General features: G+C 38.7%; 1 protein-coding gene across 1 annotated transcript; it reads right to left on the bottom strand.

Moving 5' to 3' along the window:
- Nucleotides 1-1,178: 1,178 nt before the first annotated feature.
- On the bottom strand, nt 1,179-25,216 carry racgap1 (Rac GTPase activating protein 1). Its single transcript, XM_062052516.1, has 17 exons — nt 25,021-25,216; nt 21,726-21,814; nt 18,171-18,373; nt 17,956-18,098; nt 15,726-15,786; nt 15,596-15,646; nt 13,374-13,451; nt 9,402-9,519; nt 6,227-6,369; nt 5,902-6,066; nt 5,724-5,819; nt 5,402-5,600; nt 3,940-4,045; nt 3,725-3,857; nt 2,079-2,202; nt 1,887-1,986; nt 1,179-1,725 (listed from the first exon to the last, which is right to left on the bottom strand). The coding sequence occupies exons 2-17, from the start codon at nt 21,808-21,810 to the stop codon at nt 1,650-1,652; spliced, it is 1,881 nt and encodes a 626-aa protein (XP_061908500.1). The 5' UTR covers nt 21,811-21,814; nt 25,021-25,216; the 3' UTR covers nt 1,179-1,649.
- Nucleotides 25,217-25,472: the final 256 nt, after the last annotated feature.

The raw sequence follows: 25,472 nt of genomic DNA, 5'->3' as shown, positions 1-25,472 counted from the left end.
TTTATATTCTAGTTTCTTCAAAATAGCCACCCTTTACACACTCTTGGCATTCTCTCCATGAGCTTCAAGCACACCTGTGAAGTGAAAACCATTTCAGGTGACTACCTCTTGAAGCTCATGGAGAGAATGCCACGAGTGTGCAAAGCAGTAATCAGAGCAAAGGGTGGCTATTTTGAAGAAACTAGAATATAAAACATGCTTTCAGTTATTAAACCTTTTTTTTTGTCAAGTACCGTATTTTTCGGACAATAAGTCGCAGTTTTTTTCATAGTTTGGGTGCGACTTATACTCAGGAGCGACTTATGTGTGAAATTATTAACACATTACCGTAAAATATCAAATAATATTATTTATCTCATTCATGTAAGAGACTAGACATATAAGATTTCATGGGATTTAGCGATTAGGAGTGACAGATTGTTTGGTAAACGTATAGCATGTTCTATATGTTATAGTTATTTGAATGACTCTTACCATAATATGTTACGTTAACATACCAGGCACGTTCTCAGTTGGTTATTTATGCCTCATATAACGTACACTTATTCAGCCTGTTGTTCACTATTCTTTATTTTAAATTGCCTTTCAAATGTCTATTCTTGGTGTTGGCTTTTATCAAATAAATTTCCCCCAAAAATGCGACTTATACTCCAGTGCGACTTATATGTTTTTTTCCTTTCCTGCATTTTCGGCCGGTGCGACTTATACTCCGAAAAATACGGTACATAACTCCACATGTGTTCATTCATAGTTTTGATGTGACAATCTACAATGTAAATAGTCATGGAAATAAAGAAAACGCATTGAATGAGAAGGTGTGTCCAAACTTTTGGCCTGTACTCTATGTTGGCAGGTCTATTTTTAAATGTATCTTTTTAGTCATGTACCGGTATCCTTCAGTGTGGCTTAATAATACTGCTCCTTACTGACTGGACGGATGTTTTCATGATATTAAAAAAACGAGCATGGAAAGAAACACCTAAATGACACCGTGTTTGACATTATGGATCAGATTAATGCACATACAGACTATAAAACCAAAAGTATTTTTTTTTGGACTCCATCCAATTGCTTATCTGGGTGCAAGTCGGAGACTTCCACCAGGGGGACACCGAGGAGTGCCTTTTGACCCCATTCGGGATCAAAATTCCACGCAAAAATGACACGAGACGCTGACGTAAATGTTAGAAATATATTTTAGCATGACACAAAGTCTTAGAAACGTGCATGGGGTTAGGAAATGTGTGCTAATGGCGATACGAGGCCGTGTTAACAGAGCTCTTAAAGGCTCGATACAAGAAGAATTAATGTGAGCAGGACCGGCACGGCCAGACTGGCAACAAGCTAAAGTGAAGTTAGCTAAGTTGGGATAAAACCTTCAAACGCTGCCTAAGGTGAAATGTCTAGAAATGTGCTTATCAACCGCTGAGTGACACATGAGTTGAAAAAGGCGTCTAAAGAAATGCTTCGATGGAGAGAAAAGCTCCTACTATAAAGAACACAATTGAGATGGAGTTCAACTATTTAGTCTTGATTGAAAAAGGTCTTCTTGGAAAGGTGTCAAAGAACAAAAAGTCTTTGCCACGTCAGACATGAAAAACAAACAGGCGAGGAGTTGCTGGTGTTTGGTGACGCACAAAAATAAAAACTCATCTGAGCTGTGGAGATTGAAAGAACTTTCCTTGGTGAGGAAGTGCAGCGGTCAACCTGCTCTTGCTCCCAAATCTGCAACACAAATTAGAAACACATTAAAACCTGCACAAATCCTCATATTCCAGTTTAATATGCCCGCGCATTTATCATGACGCTTAATTTGCACTGAGCAGGAAGTTAATGTGTGCTGGTTTTAATGTGGTGAAAGTAGGCTAAGAGGGGCGGGCTCTTACCTGGGCGTCAGCGTGGACTTCACACGCTGCGACAACGAGCTGGAGGACGGCGTCTTGGTGAGTTGGGGTTCCGGAGTGGTCAGAGGTCCGAGTAAGGTCACTGGGACAGAAAAGAACAGCGGACATTATTAGGGCCGCCCGCCCCCATCTATTGAGATGCACCCCCTCGGGCGTGTGACGACGGGCGCTCACCCCTCTCGGGCGTGTAGCAGTTGGCGTTCTGGATGATGAGGTGATCCAAGCGCTGCTGCTCGTAGTCAGACTTGACAAACTGGGCCCAGTAAGTCGTGGGCAGGTTCAGCAGACGCGCCACCACCTGGGAGAAAAAGTACACAAAAGGATTGTGGGTAGATAAATATATATATATAGTGTCAAAGCGCTTTGAGTTCCTTAAAAAAAAAGGTAGAAAAGCGCTATACAAGTACAACCCATATATATATATATATATATATATATATATATATATATATATATATATATATATATATATATATATATATATATATATATATATATATATATATATATATGTATATATGTGTATGTATATGTATAGGTGTGCGTGTATATATATGTATATAAACACACACATATTTTATATATATATATTTACACACACTATATACTGTATATTTATATATACTGTACATACAAACATATATATATACACATACACACACATACAGTATATATACATACACACACACACACACACACACATATATTTACACATACACTATATACATACACACACACATTAGATACATATACACACACACACACACATATATATATATACACACACACACATTATATACATACATACATACACACACACATATATTTATATAGATACACACACACACACACATATTTATATACATACACACACACACATACATATACATAAATACACACATATTATATACCTACATACACACACACACATTATATATATATATATACACACCGGTACACACATTATATACATACATACACACTCACACACACACACACATATATTTATATACATACACACACATACATACACACATATTATATAACTACATACACACACACACATTATATATATATATATACATACCGGTACACACATTATATACACACGCACACACACACACACACACACACACACACACACACACACACACACACACACACACACACACACACACACACACACACATTATATACATACACACACACACATATATATATATATATATACATACATACATACATACATATATATATATACATACATACACATATATATATACACACATACATATATATATACACATACATACACACATTATATATATATATATACACACACACACATGTATATACACACATAAAGTACTATCTATCTATTCATACACACATTATATATATACATACATACATATATATATATATATATACACATACATACATTATATATATATAGATATATATATATATACACACACACACACACCTTCTGACTCAATGCGTTTTCTTTAGTTTCATGACTATTTACATTGTAGATTGTCACATCAAAACTATGAATGAACACATGTGGAGTTCTGCACTTAACAAAGGTGAAATAACTGAAAACATGTTTTATATTCTAGTTTCTTCAAAATAGCCACCCTTTGCTCTGATTACTTTTTCGCACACTCTTGGAATTCTCTCGATGAGCTTCAAGAGGTAGTCACCTGAAATGGTTTTCACGTCACAGGTGAGCTTGATACATCCAAAGAAACGAAAAAAGTGCACACTGCCTTAGGTGTGAAGTGGGTACAGTTAAAAAACAACAACATCTTTTGTACCATTGGTTGGCGTTTGGTGTCCTGCAGGATGGTCATGGGTTCCGGGTTGGCGACTGCGTGACCCACGATGGTGGGCGCGAACACCCGAGCAAGGTTCCCGACGTCCATCTTTGTATCTAAACTCTCCGCGACTCTGAAAGACATTACTTGCCATTAGGCAAGGGAGAGAAAGACAGAAAAAACATGGACGGTGTGTTTGCTGGGCGGGCGCTAACCTCTGAAGATGAAGGACCAAGAAGGCCAGCGTCTCTCTGTTGGCCTGCGGCAGGACGCCGACTGTTTGGTACATCAGGGCGATGCTGTTGTCGTCATCGGACACCTCTGAGAGAACAAGCAAAACACATTGTTCAGTATTTCTATAAATTCATTTACCTGTGGCGGTCATCCTCGCTCATTCATTTTAATGGACTGCGAATGTACCGTATTTTTCGGAATATAAGACAAATTACTTTCATTTTCCCAAAAATCGACAGTGCGCCTAATGTACGGCATAATTGTGGTTGTGCTTACTGACCTAGAAGCAATTTTATTGGGTACATGGTGTAATGATAAGTGTGACCAGTAGATGGCAGTCACACAAGAGATAAGTGTAGACTGCAATATGACGCCAGTAAACACCAAAACTTTAAATGTTCCATTGAAAATAAAGAGCATTACACACGGCACTCAAAAATCTGTCAAAATGTTTTAGTATGACTTTGAAGCCACACCTCTTGATGGATTGTTGGCCCATTACGGCTACCGTGGTCAGAGATATGAGTATTATTATGGTGTGTGTAAAAGGACTGCAAAATGGCACCCATTACCAGACATATTATCTGCAGTTTTGTTTCGCAATATTATGCAAAACCAACTTTTCTTACCTTCTGGTACCGGCTGATGTGTTTTTGAGATCTGCATAAGTCATGAAAATTTGTGTCAACGCCATAGTCGATAAGCTTCTTCTTTTTCTCTATCTTCTTGTTATGGGACATTCACCCTCTGCTGTTGCCATTTCTAATATAAAGTAGCGTAAAGATCTAACTTATATCTGTCAGTAAACTCACCATGAAAGCGCTAAAACATACCGGTGTAGTGAGTTTATGTAATTCACCCAAGGAACTTTAGTTATTAGAGAGTTCCGGTCCGACGGTTTTTAACGGGACACATTTCGGGCGTTGCTGTTGCACTAGTGAGCCACGGAGGAGGAGATGCTGCTCCGTTATTGATTGAAGTAAAGTCTGAATGTCATTAAAACAGTTAGCTCCATCTTTTGACACTTCTTCCACTCCCGTCCTTGCACGCTACACCGCTACAACAAAGATGACGGGGAGAAGACGCTGTTGAAGGTGAGCCACGTAAATAAGACCGCCCAAAAAACGGCGCATCATGAAGAGAATGTCAGAAAGCGACTTGAAGATGATCTGTAAAACATTATCTATGCAACATTGTGACCAAGGAACCATAACATGTTATGTAGACCACAAGGAAGTGTTTTACATTTAGAAAAAAATCATAATATGACCATTTTAATGCGCCTTATAATTCGGTGCGCCTTTTGTATGAAAAAAGACCTGAATAGACCCGCTCATTGGCAGTGCGCCTTATAATCCGGTGCACCCCATGATCCAGAAAATGTGGTACTTCATAATTATTTTCATTTTGTGTATGAGTAAAGGATCTAAAACACTACATTACCGGCTGCGTCCATGAACTGGCGGTTTAGGTGGAAGGTGAGGAGAGGCTCCTTGAGGTTGCGCAGGAAGTCCTTGAGGAGGCCAGTGATGGCATGGATGTCTTCCACTTTGCTGAGCAGGGGAACGGCTTTGCTGCGCAGGAACTTCTCCTTCAGCTCCTTCACTGTGCGATCAGAACCGGACAGACGGTACAGTCCAGCCTGAGAGAATTAAACATTTACTCATTAATGACGGTAATCTGGCTCAACTTATACTGGCTGGACTTAGTCGAACCACTGGAAGGCTAACCAAACAAACAAAAACAAAAAAAACAGCTTTCGTACCTCATGCATTCCTCGCTGTTCAATCTCACCGATGCAGTGGACTACAAGAGGTGGAATCTTAGGCGAAACGTCGGGGACATAGTCTGCAAGCACGCCCTGGATGTAAAGAAGAAACATCAGGCGTTTCCCACCACGGTACACTTTGGAAGTGAAAGTCCTGCGGTGGCGTCTGGCTCACCTCCCCAATTTTAACGGGCGTGCCTCCCACGTTGGGGATGCACGGCAGAGGGCAGCGCTCGCGACACTCCGGATGAGTAGCCACGCGGCAGTCGCGGCATTTAAGCGCAATCTTGCCAAATTTGATCCTCTTGCCACAAGGCACGCAGGACTCTGGCTTGATGACCTGGAAACACGCGAGAGAGTCTTTGTGTTTCACTCAATTTGGGTTTGAAGGTTATTGGAGCCTTCCAGAAACAAACCTATGCGATGTTGATAAATACAGTTAAATTACAAGCAAATCCGTCCAAAATGAAGTATTGTAGTAGAAAACAAAGTACGCTTACCGTTTTGGAGACAAACTCATGGAGACGGACGCCGTCGTTCTTCCGCGGCGTGCTGGGCTCGGTTGTTTTCTGCACCTCCATGTTGCCAGTTGGCTTGAAGACGTCCTCGGATGTGACAGACGTGGAGTCCCACTCCATGGCAGCTGAATTACACATGCGTGCATTTATTCTAGCTTTGAAATGTCCTTTGCCTCAGCTTATAGGATATTTCTTTAACATATTTTTCCCAAAACACTCATATGGTCTGTGTATTATAATAAATGTATTATATTTATGATTTTTATGGGGGATTTTTTTTTTTTTTTTATATACAAAGTATTTTTTTGTGTGGATGTATTTTTAAATTACTGTAATTTTTGGGTATTATAATGTAATTAGAATTATATTTTTCTAAATAAATTTGTATTATAATCATTTACACATTTATAATTCACAAACCCCGGCCGAGTCATACCAAAGACTATAAAAATGGGACCCATTACCTCCCTGCTTGACACTCAGCATCAAGGGTTGGAATTGGGGGTTAAATCACTAAAAATGATTCCCGGGCGCGGCCACCGCTGCTGCTCACTGCTCCCCTCACCTCCCAAGGGGTGATCAAGGGTGATGGGTCAAATGCAGAGAATAATTTCGCCACACCTCGTGTGTGTGTGTGACAATCATTGGTACTTTAACTTTTGTTTAACTGTCATGTTGTGTATTATAATTTGTATACAATGTTTTTTTAATTTTCTGTCAAAGTATTGATACTTAAAGGCCTACTGAAATTAATTTTTTTAATTTAAACGGGGTTAGCAGATCCATTCTATGTGCCATACTTGATCATTTCGCGATATTGCCATATTTTTGGTGAAAGGATTTAGTATAGAACAACGACGATAAAGTTCGCAACTTTTGGTCGTTGATAAAAAAAAGCCTTGCCTATACCGGAAGTAGCGTGACGTCACAGGAGGAAGGATTCCTCACAATTCCCCGTTGTTTGCAATGGAGCGAGAGAGATTTGGACCGAGAAAGCAACGATTACCCCATTAATTTGAGTGAAGATGAAAGATTCGTGGATGAGGAACGTTAGAGTGAATGACTAGAATGCAGTGCAAGACATTTCTTTTTTCGCTCTGACCGTAACTTAGGTACAAGCTGGCTCATTGGATTCCACACTCTCTCCTTTTTCTATTGTGGATCACGGATTTGTATTTTAAACCACCTCGGATACTATATCCTCTTGAAAATGAGAGTAGAGAACGCGAAATGGACATTCACAGTGACTTATCTCCACGACAATACATCGTTGACGCACTTTAGCTACGGAGCTAACGTGATAGCATCAGGCTCAAATGCAGATAGAAACAAAGTTAAAAAAAACCCTGACTGGAAGGATAGACAGAAGATCAACAATACTATTAAACCATGAACAAGTAAATACACGGTTAATAATTTCCAGCTTGGCGAAGCTTAACAATTGAAGCTAGCTTAGCTTCGGACCTAACGTGATAGCATCAGGCTCAAATGCAGATAGAAACAAAATTTAAAAAAACCCTGACTGGAAGGATAGACAGAAGATCAACAATACTATTAAACCGTGAACATGTAAATACACGGTTAATAATTTCCAGCTTGGCGAAGCTTAACAATTGAAGCTAACTTAGCTACAGAGCTAACGTGATAGCATCAGGCTCAAATGCAGATAGAAACAAAATAAAAAAGAAACCCTGACTGGAAGGATAGACAGAAGATCAACAATACTATTAAACCATGAACATGTAAATACACGGTTAATAATTTCCAGCTTGGCGAAGCTTAACAATTGAAGCTAACTTAGCTACGGAGCGGCGGCGGGCGTTGTAGCTTTCGACGACACCCCGGGCGCCATCAGAGTCGGCAAGAAACATATTTCCCCAAAGTTACGTACGTGACATGCACATAGCGACACGCACGTACAGGCAAGCGATCAAATGTTTGGAAGCCAAAGCTGTACTCACGGTAGTGCGTCTGTTATCCAGCTCAAACACAACACAACCTCCTGATTGTGTTGCTGTAGTCCGCCGCTAATACACCGATCGCACCTACAACTTTCTTATTTGCAGTCTCCATTGTCCATTAAACAGATTGCAAAAGATTCACCAACACAGATGTCCAGAATACTGTGGAATTGTTCGATGAAAACAGAGCAGTTTGTATGGTGACACATTGGGTACGAATACTTCTGTTGCCATCGTGACGTCACGCGCATACGTCATCATACATAGACGTTTCCAACCGGAAGTTTAGCGGGAAATTTAAAATTGCACTTTATAAGTTAACCCGGCCGTATTGGCATGTGTTGCAATGTTAAGATTTCATCATTGATATATAAACTATCAGACTGCGTGGTCGGTAGTAGTGGCTTTCAGTAGGCCTTTAAAATGAGTAAGTATTTAAAAAATGTTTGATTCATAACTTATCCATGTATTGACATTTTTTTTTATTGTAAAAGTAATGACGCTAACATTTTAATGTATAGTGTGTAAATATTTAAAAACAGACTATTAAACTGTTTAAATGTCGCTCTTTTTTATTAGTTCCAGGCACCGCTTATGATTGTCCCAACTCAAATAAATCCACTCACAAAACTTCTCTTTGAATGCTTAAAAAAAAAAAAATTCACTATTTTTTGGCCGTCAGCTGAAACGTTAAGTATTTTTTTTCACCGTAAACAGAGTACGGTATGTGTTTCACAGTGAAGACTGATAGGTCATATTAGTTTCTTCAAATCTATGAACTCTTAAAGGTTCTTTCATTGAGTCACAGGGTGTTTCTTAACCAGAGGGCTGACAAAAAATGTCTGTTTCTCAGCTGTGGTCTGTATGGGCTGCAGCGGTAATACACTTTTCCACCACTGGTGGCAGTAATGACAATATCAAACAAACAGAAGAAGTCTGGAGCTAAAGTCATAAATAAGTTTCTTCAGTGCAAAAATTATGACTTAAGTGGTGTCGCTGTATTTTAGTTGCGCTTTAATTTTATTGACAGTTTATTGAGGTAATAAAATAATAATAAGATGACCAATTCAGTGTCAATACTTGGGTGGGCCCTGGGCCCCGAGCTCAAGGTTAAGAACCCTTGGTCTAGAGAACCCTGATTAGAGGAAATGAGGTATTCCTGAAGGACAAGGAGTGATCTGTAGTAGAATGGTTACCAGTCTGCCTCCTGCTCCGAGTCCAGTAGGGAACGGTCTCGATGGTAGAGACTGCCTCGACAGGTCCACCGCCAGCAGGGACGGTCACTGTGGTGGTGGTGATCAGGCCCTCGTTCTCCTTTCAGATCAAAGGAGAAAATGTATGTTGGCTTGGAGACGGTCTTGATCGTTTGATTAAATGTGAGATCATGTTTGTGTAAAAGCAGATACTCGCTAATTCACAGTTTAGCATTCGTTCCCTCACATATTCATGGGTTGCATTTCTCTGCTTTAGATGGTAAACAATTACTTTTTTTTTTTTTTAAATGGCAACATAAATTGAAGGGGTTTTGAAGGGAAAAAAGACTGTTGCAGCACAGGCTGAGCTCACAAGTAAGAATGTAACAATATGAATATGTTTTTAAATCTCTTAACGGATTAACGCCACAATATACGTCAGACCTTTTAAAAATGTACACCCCCACGAGGTATCTGAGGTCAGCTGATCAGTTTCTTCTTGTCGTCCCAAAAACCCGTTTAAAATCAAGAGGTGATCGTGCTCTTTTTGCTGTGGCTCCAAAACTTTGGAACAATATCCCTCTTGCTATTCGGATGGCTCCCTCTTTAATGACTTTTAAATCACGTCTTAAAACATATTTTTACTCTTTGGTTTTTAAACCAGCATGAGAGTTGTGTGATTTGAGTCTATTTTATTTTCTCTGATGTATTTTATGTATTTATTATTTTGTAGTTAAATGCTTTATATTACTGACTCTCCTAGTATTTGCAACCTCTGTGCAGCACATTGTGAAACTTCAATTTAAAAAAAAAAAAAGTGCTATATAAATAAAGTGGATTGGATTGGATGAACATTTCATCACAGTTATCGTGGCCAAAAATCTCATGGTATTGTTGAATGTGCTTAAAAGGTACTTATATACACACGGACATCTTTTGACCAAGTGTTTTTTTAAATAACTAAAATAAATAGACTGTTAGAAAAGCCACTATTTTGCATGTTTTGTGTTTTTAATGCTCCAATGATACTGTTTTAATCTTGGTATGTTATCTGTTTTAATGGCTAAGCTTTTATCGTTTAAAATATCAGTTTGTACTGTAGCACTTTAGGATTCATTCAAATTGAAAGTGCAAAAGAAAAAAATCTATTAGAATTATTTTTTGGAGGCGTTGTGGCGTCCTACTCTGTTCAGCGGTCCTAAAAACATCTCTATCTTGTATTCCTCTGAGCATATAACGATCAGTCTGTTGTAAGAGAGCACAGCTTGTAGGTTCATTGTGAACAATTGAATAGCTCAGTCACTCGGACAGCAATGTGTTTATATAAAAGGTTAGGTATGTCGTTTTTTTCAATTAGGAAAGATGTTAATGTTTCTTGTTTTCATATTAGCATTTAACCCTTGTGTAATGTTCATATTGTTGTTACTCAGCCAGCGTTTGTGGGTCTGATGGACCCGTTGCATTTTGTGGCTTTTAATGCCTCACAATCACTTTTATGTTAAATGACTGAACAGATGTTCACCTTATCTCAATAAACATCTGTTCAGTATTTGAACATAAAAGTGTTTGATTGTGAGGCATTAAAAGCCACAAAATGCAACGGGTCCATCAGACCCATAAACGCTGGCTGAGTAACAACAATATGAACGTTGCACGGAAAATTTCTCTGCCAGTTTCTGCATCCCACAGCAGGGTTTCCCACACATTCATTTATTTGTGGCGGCCCGCCACAAAATAATTTTGTCCACCACAAATAAAATGAAATTCAAAAAAAATAAAGTTTTTTTTTTTTTGTCCTCTCCAGCTTCTCAGGCAAATCATGTAGTTGATGTAGATGCCCATATCGGCTGTTCAGATTTACTTTACAAAAGAGAAGTGTAGGATACTTCTCTTGTTGCCTTATTTGTATTTGACTTTATTAAATGTATTTATATTAGAAACACAACATGTGTATATAACAAAGGGTGCAAAGTCTGCAGGCAGTAGGAAACACATGGTTAAGTGTAGGGAGTAAAAGTGATGGCAGTCTAAAGTTCAAGATTTTTGGAGCTCTTTGTTCAGTGGATCAGATGTTTGATGAAGCTCTGTGTCTATCTACCACCACTACTGTTTTCTGTTTATTTGTTACTGACTGTGGCAGGACACCCCTGCCTCTGTTTCACTTTATGTTGCTGGTAAATAATATGGTTGTAGTAGTAGGCTAAAGTTAAATTATTTAGTATGCACTAATTAAAGGGGCAGAGCTTTGAGACATTTTAGCTTTTATAAGATATATTTTTTGTAAGAACCACAATTAATAAATATATTTCAGTGAATAACTAATTGTTCAAATCTGTATATTATTATGTACATAAAGTGTTGTAATTATATTGTAAGATGGATGGATGGACGTTTAAAACAAAACTGTTATTATTAATTAGTAAGTATACATTTTTTGAGCCTTTTTAGAGAAAATCAAATCATTGTAGTAAATTATGCAAATTACTCGATGTCATGGTGACCACGTCCATAGCCACGCCCCCACCTGCCACAAGTATCTTGGCAGTTTATGGGAAACACTACACAGGGATTTTTCTTTTGTGTTTCTGCACCTGCGGTTCCAACATTGTTTGTCAACACTGTCTGCTCTCATTTTCTCGCACATTTGACCCTCTGGTGTTCTGTGTACCTACACTTTGTCCTCCTCTTGTCTAGGCCTGCTGTGTGTGTGTGTGTGTTACACAGAACATCAATTTCCACACTTCTATTAGCCACGGGTCCAGTGCACCCGGACATCTTATATGTAGGGCTGCAACTAACGATTCATTTGATAATCGATTAATCTGTCGATTATTACTTCGATTAATAATCGGATAAAAGAGACAAACTACATTTCTATTCTATCCAGTATTTTATTGAAAAAAAACAGCATACTGGCACCATACTTATTTTGATTATTGTTTCTCAGCTGTTTGTAAATGTTGCAGTTTATAAATAAAGGTTTATTTAAAAAAATAAAATTAATTAAAAAATGTTTTTAATAAAAAACAACAAAAAAAAACAAAAACTCTGCGCATAGCATAGATCCAACGAATCGATGACTAAAATAAACGGCAACTATTTTAATAATCGAGTTAATCGATTAGTTGTTGCAGCCCTACTTATGTGTAATAGAAATGTGTAGGGAGGGTGTATGGTGTGTGGTCATTAAATATGTATTCTGGTATATGTTCTTCACAGAAAATGAGCCAAAGTCAGTGAGTCTCAGTTTGAAAAATTAATTGTATAATTTTTCTTTTAATAAAAAATGAAAACGGGTCCCACAGACCCGAACGCCACACAAGGGTTAACCCTTGCAAGCTGGCACAAGTCATTCCGTGAGATTATCAAAGTGCAGTTATCAGTTTTTCAATAAATGTAATTTTAAAAAAAATACATCAAAGTGCAGTTATCAGTTTTTCAATAAATGTAATTTTTAAAAAAATACCAACAATCGAGAGTTTTATTGCGCTTATCATTAATACTGTTAATCGTTACATCCCCACTCACAAGTCCAATGACTCACCGTTTTCCGGCAAGAAGATACTTTGACAAAATGCATAGTTGGGTAACTGCACATTTTGTTAGTCAAGTCAACTTTATTTATATAGCACATTTAAAACAACTTTTAAATTGAACCAAAATGCTTTACAGGTTAAAAAAGCAGAGCAAAAAAACAAACAAAACTAAAAAAAAAAAACAAAGAACATAAACAGTTCTATATGGTGTACTGTAATTGTTTCTTTTAATGTGTGAAACTCAATTTGAAATGTGCTTAATAACCTTTAGAGGCAAATTAAGTATGGGTGGACGAGAATTATAAGACCAAGGTTAAGAATGATGACCTCACATCAATAAAGCCGATAATAGCACCCCTAATTTTTACGACTTTTTTTTACGAGTATGTCCTTTAGTGAACATTTCAGGTACTGTACTAGAATTGAACAGAGCTCCTACCTTGTTGGCGGTTTTGCCTGTGGATCGAGATCTTTTAGAAGCCCCTGGAGGGCCGTCCACGTGATGCCTGGACGAGCGCTGAAATCCACACAAAGTATTTTACTTCAAATAGGACATATTCATAGACACGAACACAAGAGTTCAACATGTAAATATGTCCCATTTAGCAACAAGGGATCATTTTCATCTGCAGTCCAATGGACAGGTTTGTGTAGTAAAATCATTACATAGATGAAGCATATACTTTAAAACAAAGTAAAAAAAATAATAAAATGTTAATGAAATCTTCAATTAGCATATAAACAAAAAGGTAGTTTTAAAACAAAAAGAAAGCAAATAAAACCAGTACACAGATTAGGTGTAAAATGGCCAAATTCAGGGCAGCATTTTCAGAAAGTTGTGGCAAAAGTTGCAATGTTTTGGGGCGTATTTTTTTACTGCCTTTAACATTGGATCAACTTTTCAACAGGTGCACCCCCGCCTTCCACCCAAATGCAGCTGGGATTGGCTCCAGCACCTCCCACGATCCAGAGAAGAACAAGCGGTATAAAATGGAAGGATGGAAAACAAGCACTGTATTGCTGTTTTACCCGTTTAATAACACACAGACTTAAAAGGAGACTCCAGGTGGCAGCAAAAGCACACAATCAAAGCTCTTTAAGAAATCACTGTACTATTTTGATTATTTATAACTGAAAATGGTAATAATCAGAATTAAAAACACCAAAGTCTTCGTTACAGTCTGCTGTCGTCCACAAGTTGCAGACATTCTCCGTGTATGTTTTACGTTTGAAAAATGTTTCTCCGCCATAAGAATTAATTTAGGTTCCAGAACATTTACCCCCACACCGCTGAGAGCCATTTAAAGCAGTCATTTGAGTCGATAGACAAGAGATTGTCATCACACATCAACATCTAACATGTAAATGCTGCTTCTTTGCTAGGTCAACATTGCAAATTAAAATATGTTCTTTATGGTCTTACCTTGGATAAATAAAGGTATGTTTGCTACATGTTTATATACTACATAGGCCAGAAATCTTAGCGCTGTAGACAGGAACTGGACTTAGCACAACAATTGTACCGTTTGATCAGTGTTCAGTGTTTCCCACACATTCATTTATTTGTGGCGGCCCGCCACGACAGAATTACGTCCGCCACAAATTTAAAAAATAAATAATAATATATTTTTTTTTCCGTCCTGTCCAGCTTCTCAGGCAAATCATATAGTTGATGTAGATGCCCATATAGGCTGTTCAGATTAACTTTACAAAAGAGAAGTGTAGGATACTTCTCTTGTTGCCTTATTTGTATTTGACCACTACTGTTTTCTGTTTATTTGTTACTGACTGTGGCAGGACACCTCGGCCTCTGTTTCACTTTATGTTGCTGGTAAATAATATGGTTGTAGTAGTAGGCTAAAGTTAAATTATTTAGTATGCACTAATTAAAGGGGCAGAGCTTTAAGAGACATTTTAGCTTTTATATTTTACAAGATATATTTATTGTAAGAACCACAATTAATAAATATATTTCAGTGAATAACTTATTGTTCAAGTCTGTATATAAATATGTACATAAAGTGTTGTAATTATAATGTAAAATGGATGGATGGATGGACGTTTAAAACAAAACTGTTATTAATTAGTAAGTATATTTTTTTTTAGCCTTTTTAGAGAAAATCATATTGTAGTAAATTATGCAAATTACTCAATGATGTCATGATGACCACGCCCATAGCCACACCCCCACCGCCACAGGTATCTTGGCAGTTTATGGGAAACACTGGTGTTGATACATTTTTAAGTTGTTTCTGCTTCGTCTACACATAAAACAAACATATTTTTTAATTAGATAGTGAATGTTAGCGTTTGAGGGTTGTTGAGACAAAAATTTGATTGGCGAAAATGACGCGGATAAACCAAAACGTGCGGTGACGTTGCGGTCATTGGGAAAAGTTGCAAGGCCGCACATAATTCATGGGGGTTAGTTGGATTGACGCAGTTGCAACACTGCAAATTCCTGCAGAGACCGATAAAACATTATGCATGCATATTTATAAATGGTTGATTTATATAGGCTAGTAAGGTAAAGTTTTGGCTATCTTGCTTCTGCATATAAATCATCCATTTATAAATACACATTAGTAGGCTGAATGAACCTCTTCAACATATTATGCATGCATATTTGATCATCCAGGAACCGTTAACTGATTTACTTACCCTCTTTTCTCGCTTCCTGAGTCGCAATTTCACATTGGAGGAGTCCCAATCCTGTCGCAGGTTAACAAGACAGTTGATGAAAACCTCAGTCAGTTTGCAACATTCAATAAAAAAAAAGGAGTTTACTTACTAGGGAGTCATCGTAGCTGATATCTGACAGGATGGAGCCCGACTCGTCTATGGTGGTCAGTCTAGACAAAACATGGTGTGGGTGACAAATCCAAGTCATTAACAGCATTTATTGATGCACATGGTGCGTTCTTTCTTACATTGAACAAAGAGCACAGTCTGAGTCAAAGTGTAAAAAGATACTTGGCCAATAAAGCTGATAAGGATTTGTAGGCCATATTGCCCAATCCTATGTGAGACCTTCGACACTTATTTCAAATCGATAAGAAAATAGCACAATACGGGATTGTTAAAATGTGATGTCAGTGGTCCATCTATGCTGGGGCAATTTTACATTTCCAGTTAAAAATACAGACACGTATAAACCCTGCCCTAAATCTAAAATCCTGACAATGGACATTCATGTGGTAAGTCAGGGGTGCCCATTACGTGGATCGCGAGCTACCGGTCGATGGTGGAGGGTGTGTCAGTCAATCGCCAGCCAGGCATTAAAAAAATAGACCTAAAAATTCATCAATCTTCACTAAGACGCCACTTGATTGACATTCACGGCACCCGAGGGTCTTATGAGATGACGCTGGCTGCTGCCAGATCATTATTAAGAAAAAAATTACTGACAGGAAGGCGAGAAACACTTTTTATTTCAACACTCTCGCGCTGTACCTGCTGTCAAAACTCTAAAGACCGACTGCGCAGTTCCTGTCTTCACAATAAAAGCGCTGCTTCATCCTGCATGCGCTAACAAAATAAGAGTCTCAGCAAGCTAGCGTGCACAAGCTAGCAAGCTACGGAATTTGCCGGCAATTTATTTCTTGTAAAGTGTATAAAAAGGAGTATGGAAGCTGGACAAATAAGATGGCGAAAAGCAAGCACTTTCATGTGGTATTGGACAGAGAGGAGGACTTTTTTTCTCCTCCATTTGAAAATGTGGACGTTATCATCACTACTGTCTAAGGGTGTAACGGTACACAAAAATTTCGGTTCGGTACGTACCTCGGTTTAGAGGTCACGGTTCGGTAAATTTTCGGTACAGTAAGAAAACAACAAAATATACATTTTTGGGTTATTTATTTACCAAATTTTCCACCAAAAATATTTTTCTTACTGGAATATTTGATGTGAAGTAATGGGAACCTTGGATAGGTCAATAATTCATAATAACATTGATTTTGATTCGATATTATGTTTTGAGCAATGACAGTTTGAAAGAAAAGAAAACAGATTTGTTTTATTAGTCAACATTGCAACTTTTTCTAAATTACATTTAACCTTTTTTATTTCACTTTTGTTGTTTTTTTTTTATTTTAATAGTATTTTTAGAATGTGCCGTGGGCCTTTAAAACATTAGCTGTGGGCCGCAAATGGCCTCTGGGGCACACTTTTGACACCCCTACTATAGATAATAAAAAATTAAATCTGATAAATCCATGGATAAAAAGCAGAGCCTGGCGACGCATGCGTGTTTATTATAACTCTATTTTCTCTGTCTCTGCCCCTCCCTCACCAATGCTGCTGCGCACACAATTTGTTTTGTTTTTAACCCCTTCTTAACCCTGAACGTACATTGAAAATACACACAACCCTAACTCAAAATGCCGGACATTTGAGGCATTTAAGAAACTCCGCCCTGACAGCTCCGCAAAAGAGGACATGTCCGGTGAAAAGAGGACGTATGGTCAGTCTATCGTAGCCCGTTAGCTGCTAGCATGCCGTGTGTTGTGCCTCGGTGTGCATTGTTTACACAACGTGCGTTACGCTACTTAATATGTCCGTGTGGAAACTCGTTCGGTACACCTCCGAACTGAACCGACACCCCCGTACCGAAACGGTTCAATACAAATACACGTACCGTTACACCCCTACTACTGTCTGATTCCAATCAATGCAAGTCATCAGAATCAGGTAATACACCAACTTATATTCTTGTCTTCAAGAAAGAAAGAAATGTTAAACATGCTTGTATTATCATTAAACACCTTTAACTTGTTAACAAAAACGTCTCTTTCATAAATAAATAATTATTATATATATGAATGAGGTAGATCCCCTCGACTTGGTCAATTGAAAAGTAGCACGCCTGCAGAATAAGTGTGGGCACCCCTGTGGTAAGCAGATGATGATGGCAAGCGACTGTGAGCACATTATATGCATGAGCTTGAGGGCTCAGACAGACAGTCACTTGCAAATGAACGACAAGGCTTTTATTGTGCAAGTGTGTGATTGTTTGTCACCTTTTGCTGGTGTTCAGCGTGGAGCCTCCCTGGCAGTTTGGGTTGAGAAAGGCTAATGCCGAGCGCTGCTCTGCGCTCAGCTGGATGCTGTTGGAAGATCCCTCACTGGTCAGGAGGTCCTTTATCAACAGAATCTGACGATCCTGCACCCAATCCACGCGAGAGCGTTAAAACACACCCACGGACCAACACTTTCACCCGAGTGCTCCACACACCAGCTTCTCGCAGTCGGCTTCGGCTTTCTGCCGGCGACGGATCTCCACGTCCACTTGGTTGCGGGCGTGCTTCAGCTTGACCTCCAGGGCGCCTCTCTCGGTCTCGGCTTTGGTGAGAACCTCCTTGCAGGATCCCAGATCTTGCTCCGCTTTGAGCCACTTTTTGCGGCAGTTTTCAAAGTTCTGGGCCATGAAAATAAATTCTGGCGGAAGACAAGCGACACTCAGTGTTGTACCGTATTTTTCTGACCGTATCGGATTAAAAGTGTGGGTCTTTTCAGGTCATCGTTCATGCAAAAGGCACACCAGATTATAAGGCGCATTAAAAGGGGTCATATTGTGATTTGTTTTTCTACATTTAAAACACTTTCTTGTGGTCTACATAACACGTAATGGTGGTTCTTTTGTCAAAATGTTGCATATGTTATGTTTTACAGACCATCTTCAAATCCCTTTCTGACCGTCTCTTCGTGATGCGCCGTTGTGTGAGCGGTCTTATTTACGTGCCTCCACATCGACAAGAGTACAAACATTTTTTTTATTATTATTTGTAACGCTTAATTGCTTCTCAATTATTTTCTGTTGTGCCGCCCGAGGATGAAAAAAAAACATTTTGCGCCCTGCACACATAATTTTTTTTTTTTTTAAACTCTAATTATTATAATTTGTCAATAACATTTTTATGAGTACACCTCTGCATAACATTTTATCCTTGATAACGTCAAAGAAAACACATTGGAAATAAATATAGATTAACTTACAACAAATACAAAAATTTTAGTCTGCAACATAAAAGACTTAAAGTGCATTAATTTGCTTGAAACAAAAAAATAACATTTTAAAAATATTTTTAAACTATAATATTTTGACTGACTTCAAAAAATTGTATACTTAAGAATAAAATAAACTCAATAAATAATACATTTACATTGACCAGCAGAATTAACTCATGAGCCCAATATATCAAACACTTTAACCTTTATAACAAAAATGAATAAAACAATTTGTGCATATTTTATTTAAATCAAAATGAGAAAGTCAGGACTAATGGCTTCAATGTTTTGTAGTGCACAGATTTTTAAAGTGAGGTTCAAAGTGCAACACTGCATGATACTGATAAAGCATATTCTCTGCGTAATTTTTGTTATAGTGGTAGTTTTTGGCGATTCCATAGTGAGTCTACCAGACATATTAAGTTGGAACTAGGGATGTAACTGTAAATGGTATAATGATAAACCGTGGTAAAATAACAGTAATATCGGCGAAATTTGTATTTATCGAAAAATGTATTGATGCATTTTAGGCGACACAGCTTACTTCCTGGAAACGCATTAGCGCCGGCACATGTGCACTAGCGCCGGATATAAGGCTATGTCTACACTAAGCCGGATAACCCCTTCAACAGATAATTATTTAGCCTAAGCACAGTTTCAGCCACACTAAACTACCGTTTAAGGTCCCCCTCCTTGGATAATGTTTTACACAGGTAAGTGCCCGTGTATTTCCTGGATCTCCGGCTATGGACTCATCAATCGTTTACAAACGGAGTTCGGAGAGGAGGTGACGCCAGAAAGACCGCGCCCCACACAGGAAGTGAAGTCAGACAGAACTCGCCACAGCCAGCTTCATAATAAAGCTGTTTCGCAACTCGGTGCTAACCACTGGAAACATGGAGCTGAGTCATCCAGACATGCCCGTGTTTCTCCTTCCTTCTGTACAGACGCTTGTGGAAATCACACATGAATACCTTAAGAGAAAGCGATTGCAGCTATTTGGGATACAACACTTCTCAGACGGAATGTCCAGGTCCGCTTGTGTCTTTTTACGCTTTGATTTATTAATTTTTTACCGATCATTGCTTTCTGCCGACGTTTTGTTTACCATGTTTTCCAAAGTTGAGCTTACCCACCTCATTACTTTTGATGCATCGGTAGGGGTGAAAATGGCCTTAAAAATGGAAGATGACAGGAAATGCTGTCATTCTGTATGTTCATAGCCAATTTTAATTTAGGATATCTCACGTACAAATATTGTATGTATTTGTACATTGGATATCCTAATTCAAAATGTTCATTACAATTGGGCATTCTTACTCAACAGCCATACATGTCACACTAAGGGTGACCGTATAAACAACGCCGACACTGTCATAAACCTGTGCCATATTGTGAAACCATACAAAACAACGATGACAAACACATTTCGGGAGAATATTTGCACCGCAACATAACAAACACAACAGAACAAATACCCAGAATTCCCTGCAATACCAACTTTACACTATTTTATTTGGTACAGGGTGTAAGAGATAAGTCTCAAGTAAAGAACAACATTTTAAATTGAAAATATAGAACATTACTACACACGGCGCTGAAAAATGTTTTAGTAGTAAATATTTTAGTGCCATTTCTAATATAAAGTAGTGTAAAGTTCTTACTTATATCTGTCAATAAACTCGCCATGAAAGCGCTAAAACATACCGGTGTAGTGAGTTTACATTATTCACGTTTAGGACAACCTTTTTCCAAAACACAATGTAGAATGTGAGATATAACAGGATAATGCATACATTTATCATTTGTTTTCAAAACGCTTACAAAAAAGTGGGAGCCCATCTTGGAGTTTCCTAGCGCCAACACTGTGTGATTTTACTTACCGAAAAACTTTGTCCATCTGTCGAAGGAGAGACAACAATGTGGATGTGATAAAAAAGGTAGCGTGTGCTTTGTATTACCCAGCCGTCGAGGGAGGACTCCCTAAAACGGCGAATGTTTTTGGACTGGCAAAGCAGACTGTATCAGTTATTGTCCGCCATGTATGTCGCGGACTCAACGTCTAGGTCAGAGTATATAAAGTCACCAAAAAGGAATGGACAATGAAGGTGAAGGCAAAAGAGTGAGGAGTGTCCTGACCAGATATCTAGATCCCGAAATTGATTGTTGTAAAATGTTCTTTGTCACATTGTGTACTTTTACGTGTTTATTAAAGATTTGATTAATTTATGATGGCTCAGGTGTGATTCACCACAATAGGGCCCCACAGCACACTAGATTCCAGGTAACTGAAATACCACAACACTGGATATTGTTCAGATAAGTTACATTTAAGAACTTGCACACAAAGCAACACTGGAGGTGACTATGACGCCGGCGGACGGAGGGGGTCTTAAACGGTGGCGTTGTTGTGTGTGGACACGGATAAGGTTAGGTGGGATTTACCCTGGATAACCGTATCCGGCTTAGTGTAAACGGGGCCTAAGGCAACTATTCTTATGCAGGGCAAACGGACTGGTGATTGACTGATTACTTATATCTACTTTAATACTTATTTATTTTCTTAAATACAAAATACTGGTATCACGTGTGTTCATATTGTATCTGCTGATGTAGTTAAAGGAAAACAAAAACAGTACAGATAAAAAGAGACTGATACATAAAATCGGCCCGGCCGATTATCGGTTGATCTTTAAGTTCTGATTTCCACAGCCTGGTCCAGTAACTTGGGAGGATTGGCGTCTCCTGGTTAAGTCCAAGAACTAAACAAAGTACTACTCACGGGGTTCAATGCCGTCGTTGAGAACTTCCACTTGAGCATGCATCTGCTCGTATAAACCCTGGAGGCTCAGCACGGCGTTCTCCATGGCTCTGCACAAACATGAAAAAACACAAGTCGGCCGACTTTTAATGCCAGACATTCATTCATAAAGTAGGGCTGCAAAGGGGTGGAAGGTTTCCGGAAATTTACCACGGGAAGTTAAGCTCGGGAAGTTTGGAAATATTGACCATTTTTTGATTATTCAAAGTTGGACATCGTCCATGGGAATATATGGGAATTAATGAGGAATTACAATAATGATATATTATTGGGCATTTGTCTATATGCTGCTGCATCTTTGTGGCATTTTTGACGTAGCTCTTTGCAAAGTATTTGCAAATGTACACCGCCTTTCCGCCTACATTGGTTGGGGTGAAATGTCTCCACACATCAGATGGTGTACCTGGCAATATTCTGTTTGTATTTATTTAGTCTTGTAAAACACTAATGCAATGCCACACACAGATATAAATAGTCAGCTAAACAACTGGAGTAGTCTTTAAAAATATTTTACTGATGGACATATGACTAAATATAGACCAGATGAATAAATGAACACTCAATCAGCATGCTAAATCAAACTATAACCTACATTCTTGTATGACAACAGAATGGCTGGCAGAATAGAAGGCAGGGGAAACTACACGTTTTGATTTAGCTAGTTGAACTTTACGGATCACAAAAAAAACGTAAATTCGGATCACTAACGTTTGCATAAATGAATGGGATTTAACATAGAGAAAATTAGCATCACAGCTAACGGAGAAATATAGTAAGCAATTACACCTCTATTAAACTTAAATACCATATATCAAATATATTACCCCAGTTATATCATCAACACTTGCCTGACTGGATGAAGTCCTTGGGCTCAAATACTAGTGTGGCCTCAATAGCCCTGCTGTAGTGTGTAGCATGCTGGGAATTATCTGCACATGTGATGGAGGAATGCACGGTGCAGGGTTGAAATTCTACTGAATTTGCATTAAGTTAGGTTGTTTTAGCTAATAATCATGCTGCAAGATCTAGCATGTTGCATTCAATGTTTATTCCCATTAATTCCCCCCCCCTGAGGAATTTACACAACTCCCGTTGCCTCAACAGAGCAAAAAACATTACCAAGGACAGCACACATTCTGGCTTCCACCTGTTCGACCTGCTACCATTGGGCAGGCGCTACAGGTGCATCAGAGCCAGAACAAACCGGCTCAGAGACAGCTTCTTTCCCACAGCTGTCACCATCCTGAACTCAAACTTATAATCAATTATTCACCCCTATACAATATCCTACCCCAATACCCTACTGTGCAATATTTCCCTTCGAGTGCAATACGTCCGACACTGATTGTCATTACTTTATTACTCCAGTTTTGTATATTGTACAGGATTGCTTATTGTTTTTATTAGATAGTAGTCTATTTCAATTCTTATTTTTTATCTTTATTACTTATGTGATTTATTTTTATTCCATATTTGTTTCCACTACCGCACCTTACGTTGGAGTCCTTAATCTCATTGTATGCAAATATGACAATGTGAAGTGAATTATATTTATATAGTGCTTTTTCTCTAGTGACTCAAAGCGCTTTACATAGTGAAACCCATTATCCAAGTGACATTTAAACCAGTGTGGCTGGCACTGGGAGCAGGTGGGTAAAGTGTCTTGCCCAAGGACACAACGGCAGTGACTAGGATGGCAGAAGCGGGGACAATAAAGTCCATTCTATTCTAATTCCCATGGAAAGTTTCCAACTTTGAATATTCCCGGAATTTTGCAACCGTATTCATAAGTTATACAAAGCAAATAGTCAAATAATGTGTTAAAAATAAATAGATTTGGGGATAATTTCCTTGTAGAGTGTCTCACTTCCAGTGTCCTTATCAAGTAGTTGGCGTGGTTATTATCTTGTTGGTTGGCACCAATTACAGTAAGGCAGTGTTTTTCCACCTTTTTTGAGCCAAGGCACATTTTTTTAATTAAAAAAACACGGAGGCACACCACCAGCAGAAAAGGTTAAAAAATTAAACTCCACCAGGTTGTCGTGCCTTATTGAGTTTGTTGTTGTTTCCTGTGTGTCGTGCTTTAGTCCCTGTCTTGCGTAAACAGGAAGGGTCTTGGTGACCCTTCCTGTTTTGTTGGTGTTCTCCTGTAGCAGCTTCACGCCTTCCTTTGAGTGCTATTGCCCGCACCTGCTTTGTTTTCGCAATCAAGACTATTTGAGTTGTGCGTACGCTATCCTTCTTTGTGGGGACATTGTTGATTGTCATGTCATGTACGGGATGTGCTTTGTGGACGCCGTCTTTGCTCCACACGCTGTAAGTTTTTGCTGTCGTCCAGCATTCTGTTTTTGTTGACTTTGTAGCCAGTTCAGTTTTACTTTTGTTTTACATAGCCATTCCTATGCTTCAGTGCCTTTTAATCATTTTTGGTCTAAGCGTTACATACCTTTTTACCTGCACACTGTCTCCCGCTGTGCTCTGCATATTGGGATCACAACAAACCATCCTCGACGCGTTCCGACTTCTACAAAGCAATGAACTACCTGCTGCCACCTACTGGTATGGAGTATTACAATATTACCCTGCCAAGCGCTACACAGCACAGGCACTAGACAACGGCACATTATTATGATTATTGATTTGCAAAAAATATTTTTTTGGCCAATTAGGTTAAGTTACATAATGTCCCACGGCACACCAGGCAATATCTCACGGCACACTAGTGTGCCGCGGCACACTAGTGTGCCGCGGCACAGTGGTTGAAAATCACTGCGGTAAGGGACAAACGGTAGAAAATGGATGGATGGATGAAAAACAGAAATGTTATTTCTGCCCCACAACAATTGTCCACTAGAGGCTGTGACGTCATCATAGAAAAAAAACAAAATAGCCAATGTTGCTGCGTCAATTAAATATTTATATTTCCGTTTTTTAATGAAATGTTACTAATGACGACAATTTGTGTTGTCTGACTGAATTAAAAATAATTAAGTTGGTCAGACGGCGCCGTAACAAAACACAACATGTTATCTAGCCTAGCTTCAGTTTATGTAGCTAAGTACACCTTCCGCCCGCGTAGGTATTACTTTACGTTATCTTCCTGGTGTTTTATCACATTTCCCCGAATTAAATGTATAACGTAACAATACAAGAGAGATCATTACAACGCGACGGTTATCGTTCGTGAGACCGTGGATGCTAACCGTGGATTGTGTTCAAAGGCTAGCCAAAAAGCTACCGAGTGCCGCTTACTTACCGCGATAAAGAGGAATATCAAACGACGATTTATTTGTTTAAAATGATGTTCAACCCTACTCGTTGTTTTCTTTACTGTTTCTAATAGACCGCCTGGGAGTTAGCTCGTCGCCATCCTTCCTGCCGCGGTGAGTGAGCAGCAAGCGACCGCGTTCATTTCAAATCCCGCTGCTGGCCAATCAGCGAAGACCTGCGGTTACTGTGTTTTCTACGTCATACCGGAAACGATAGATAATAGTGTTCCGGGGTGCCCCGTCAAATTAAAAGCCTTTGAGCGTGCGCTAAAGGCCTACTGAAATGATTTTTTTTTTTATTTAAACAGGGATAGCAGATCCATTCTATGTGTCATACTTGATAATTTCGCGATATTGCCATATTTTTGCTGAAAGGATTTAGTATAGAACAACGACGATAAAGTTCGCAACTTTTGGTCTCTGATAAAAAAAAGCCTTG

Source organism: Entelurus aequoreus, linkage group LG07, assembly GCF_033978785.1.
Source record: "Entelurus aequoreus isolate RoL-2023_Sb linkage group LG07, RoL_Eaeq_v1.1, whole genome shotgun sequence".
Taxonomy (NCBI): domain Eukaryota; kingdom Metazoa; phylum Chordata; class Actinopteri; order Syngnathiformes; family Syngnathidae; genus Entelurus; species Entelurus aequoreus.
Note: the sequence above shows the minus strand (reverse complement) of the source record. Positions and strands in the feature narration are given on the sequence as shown.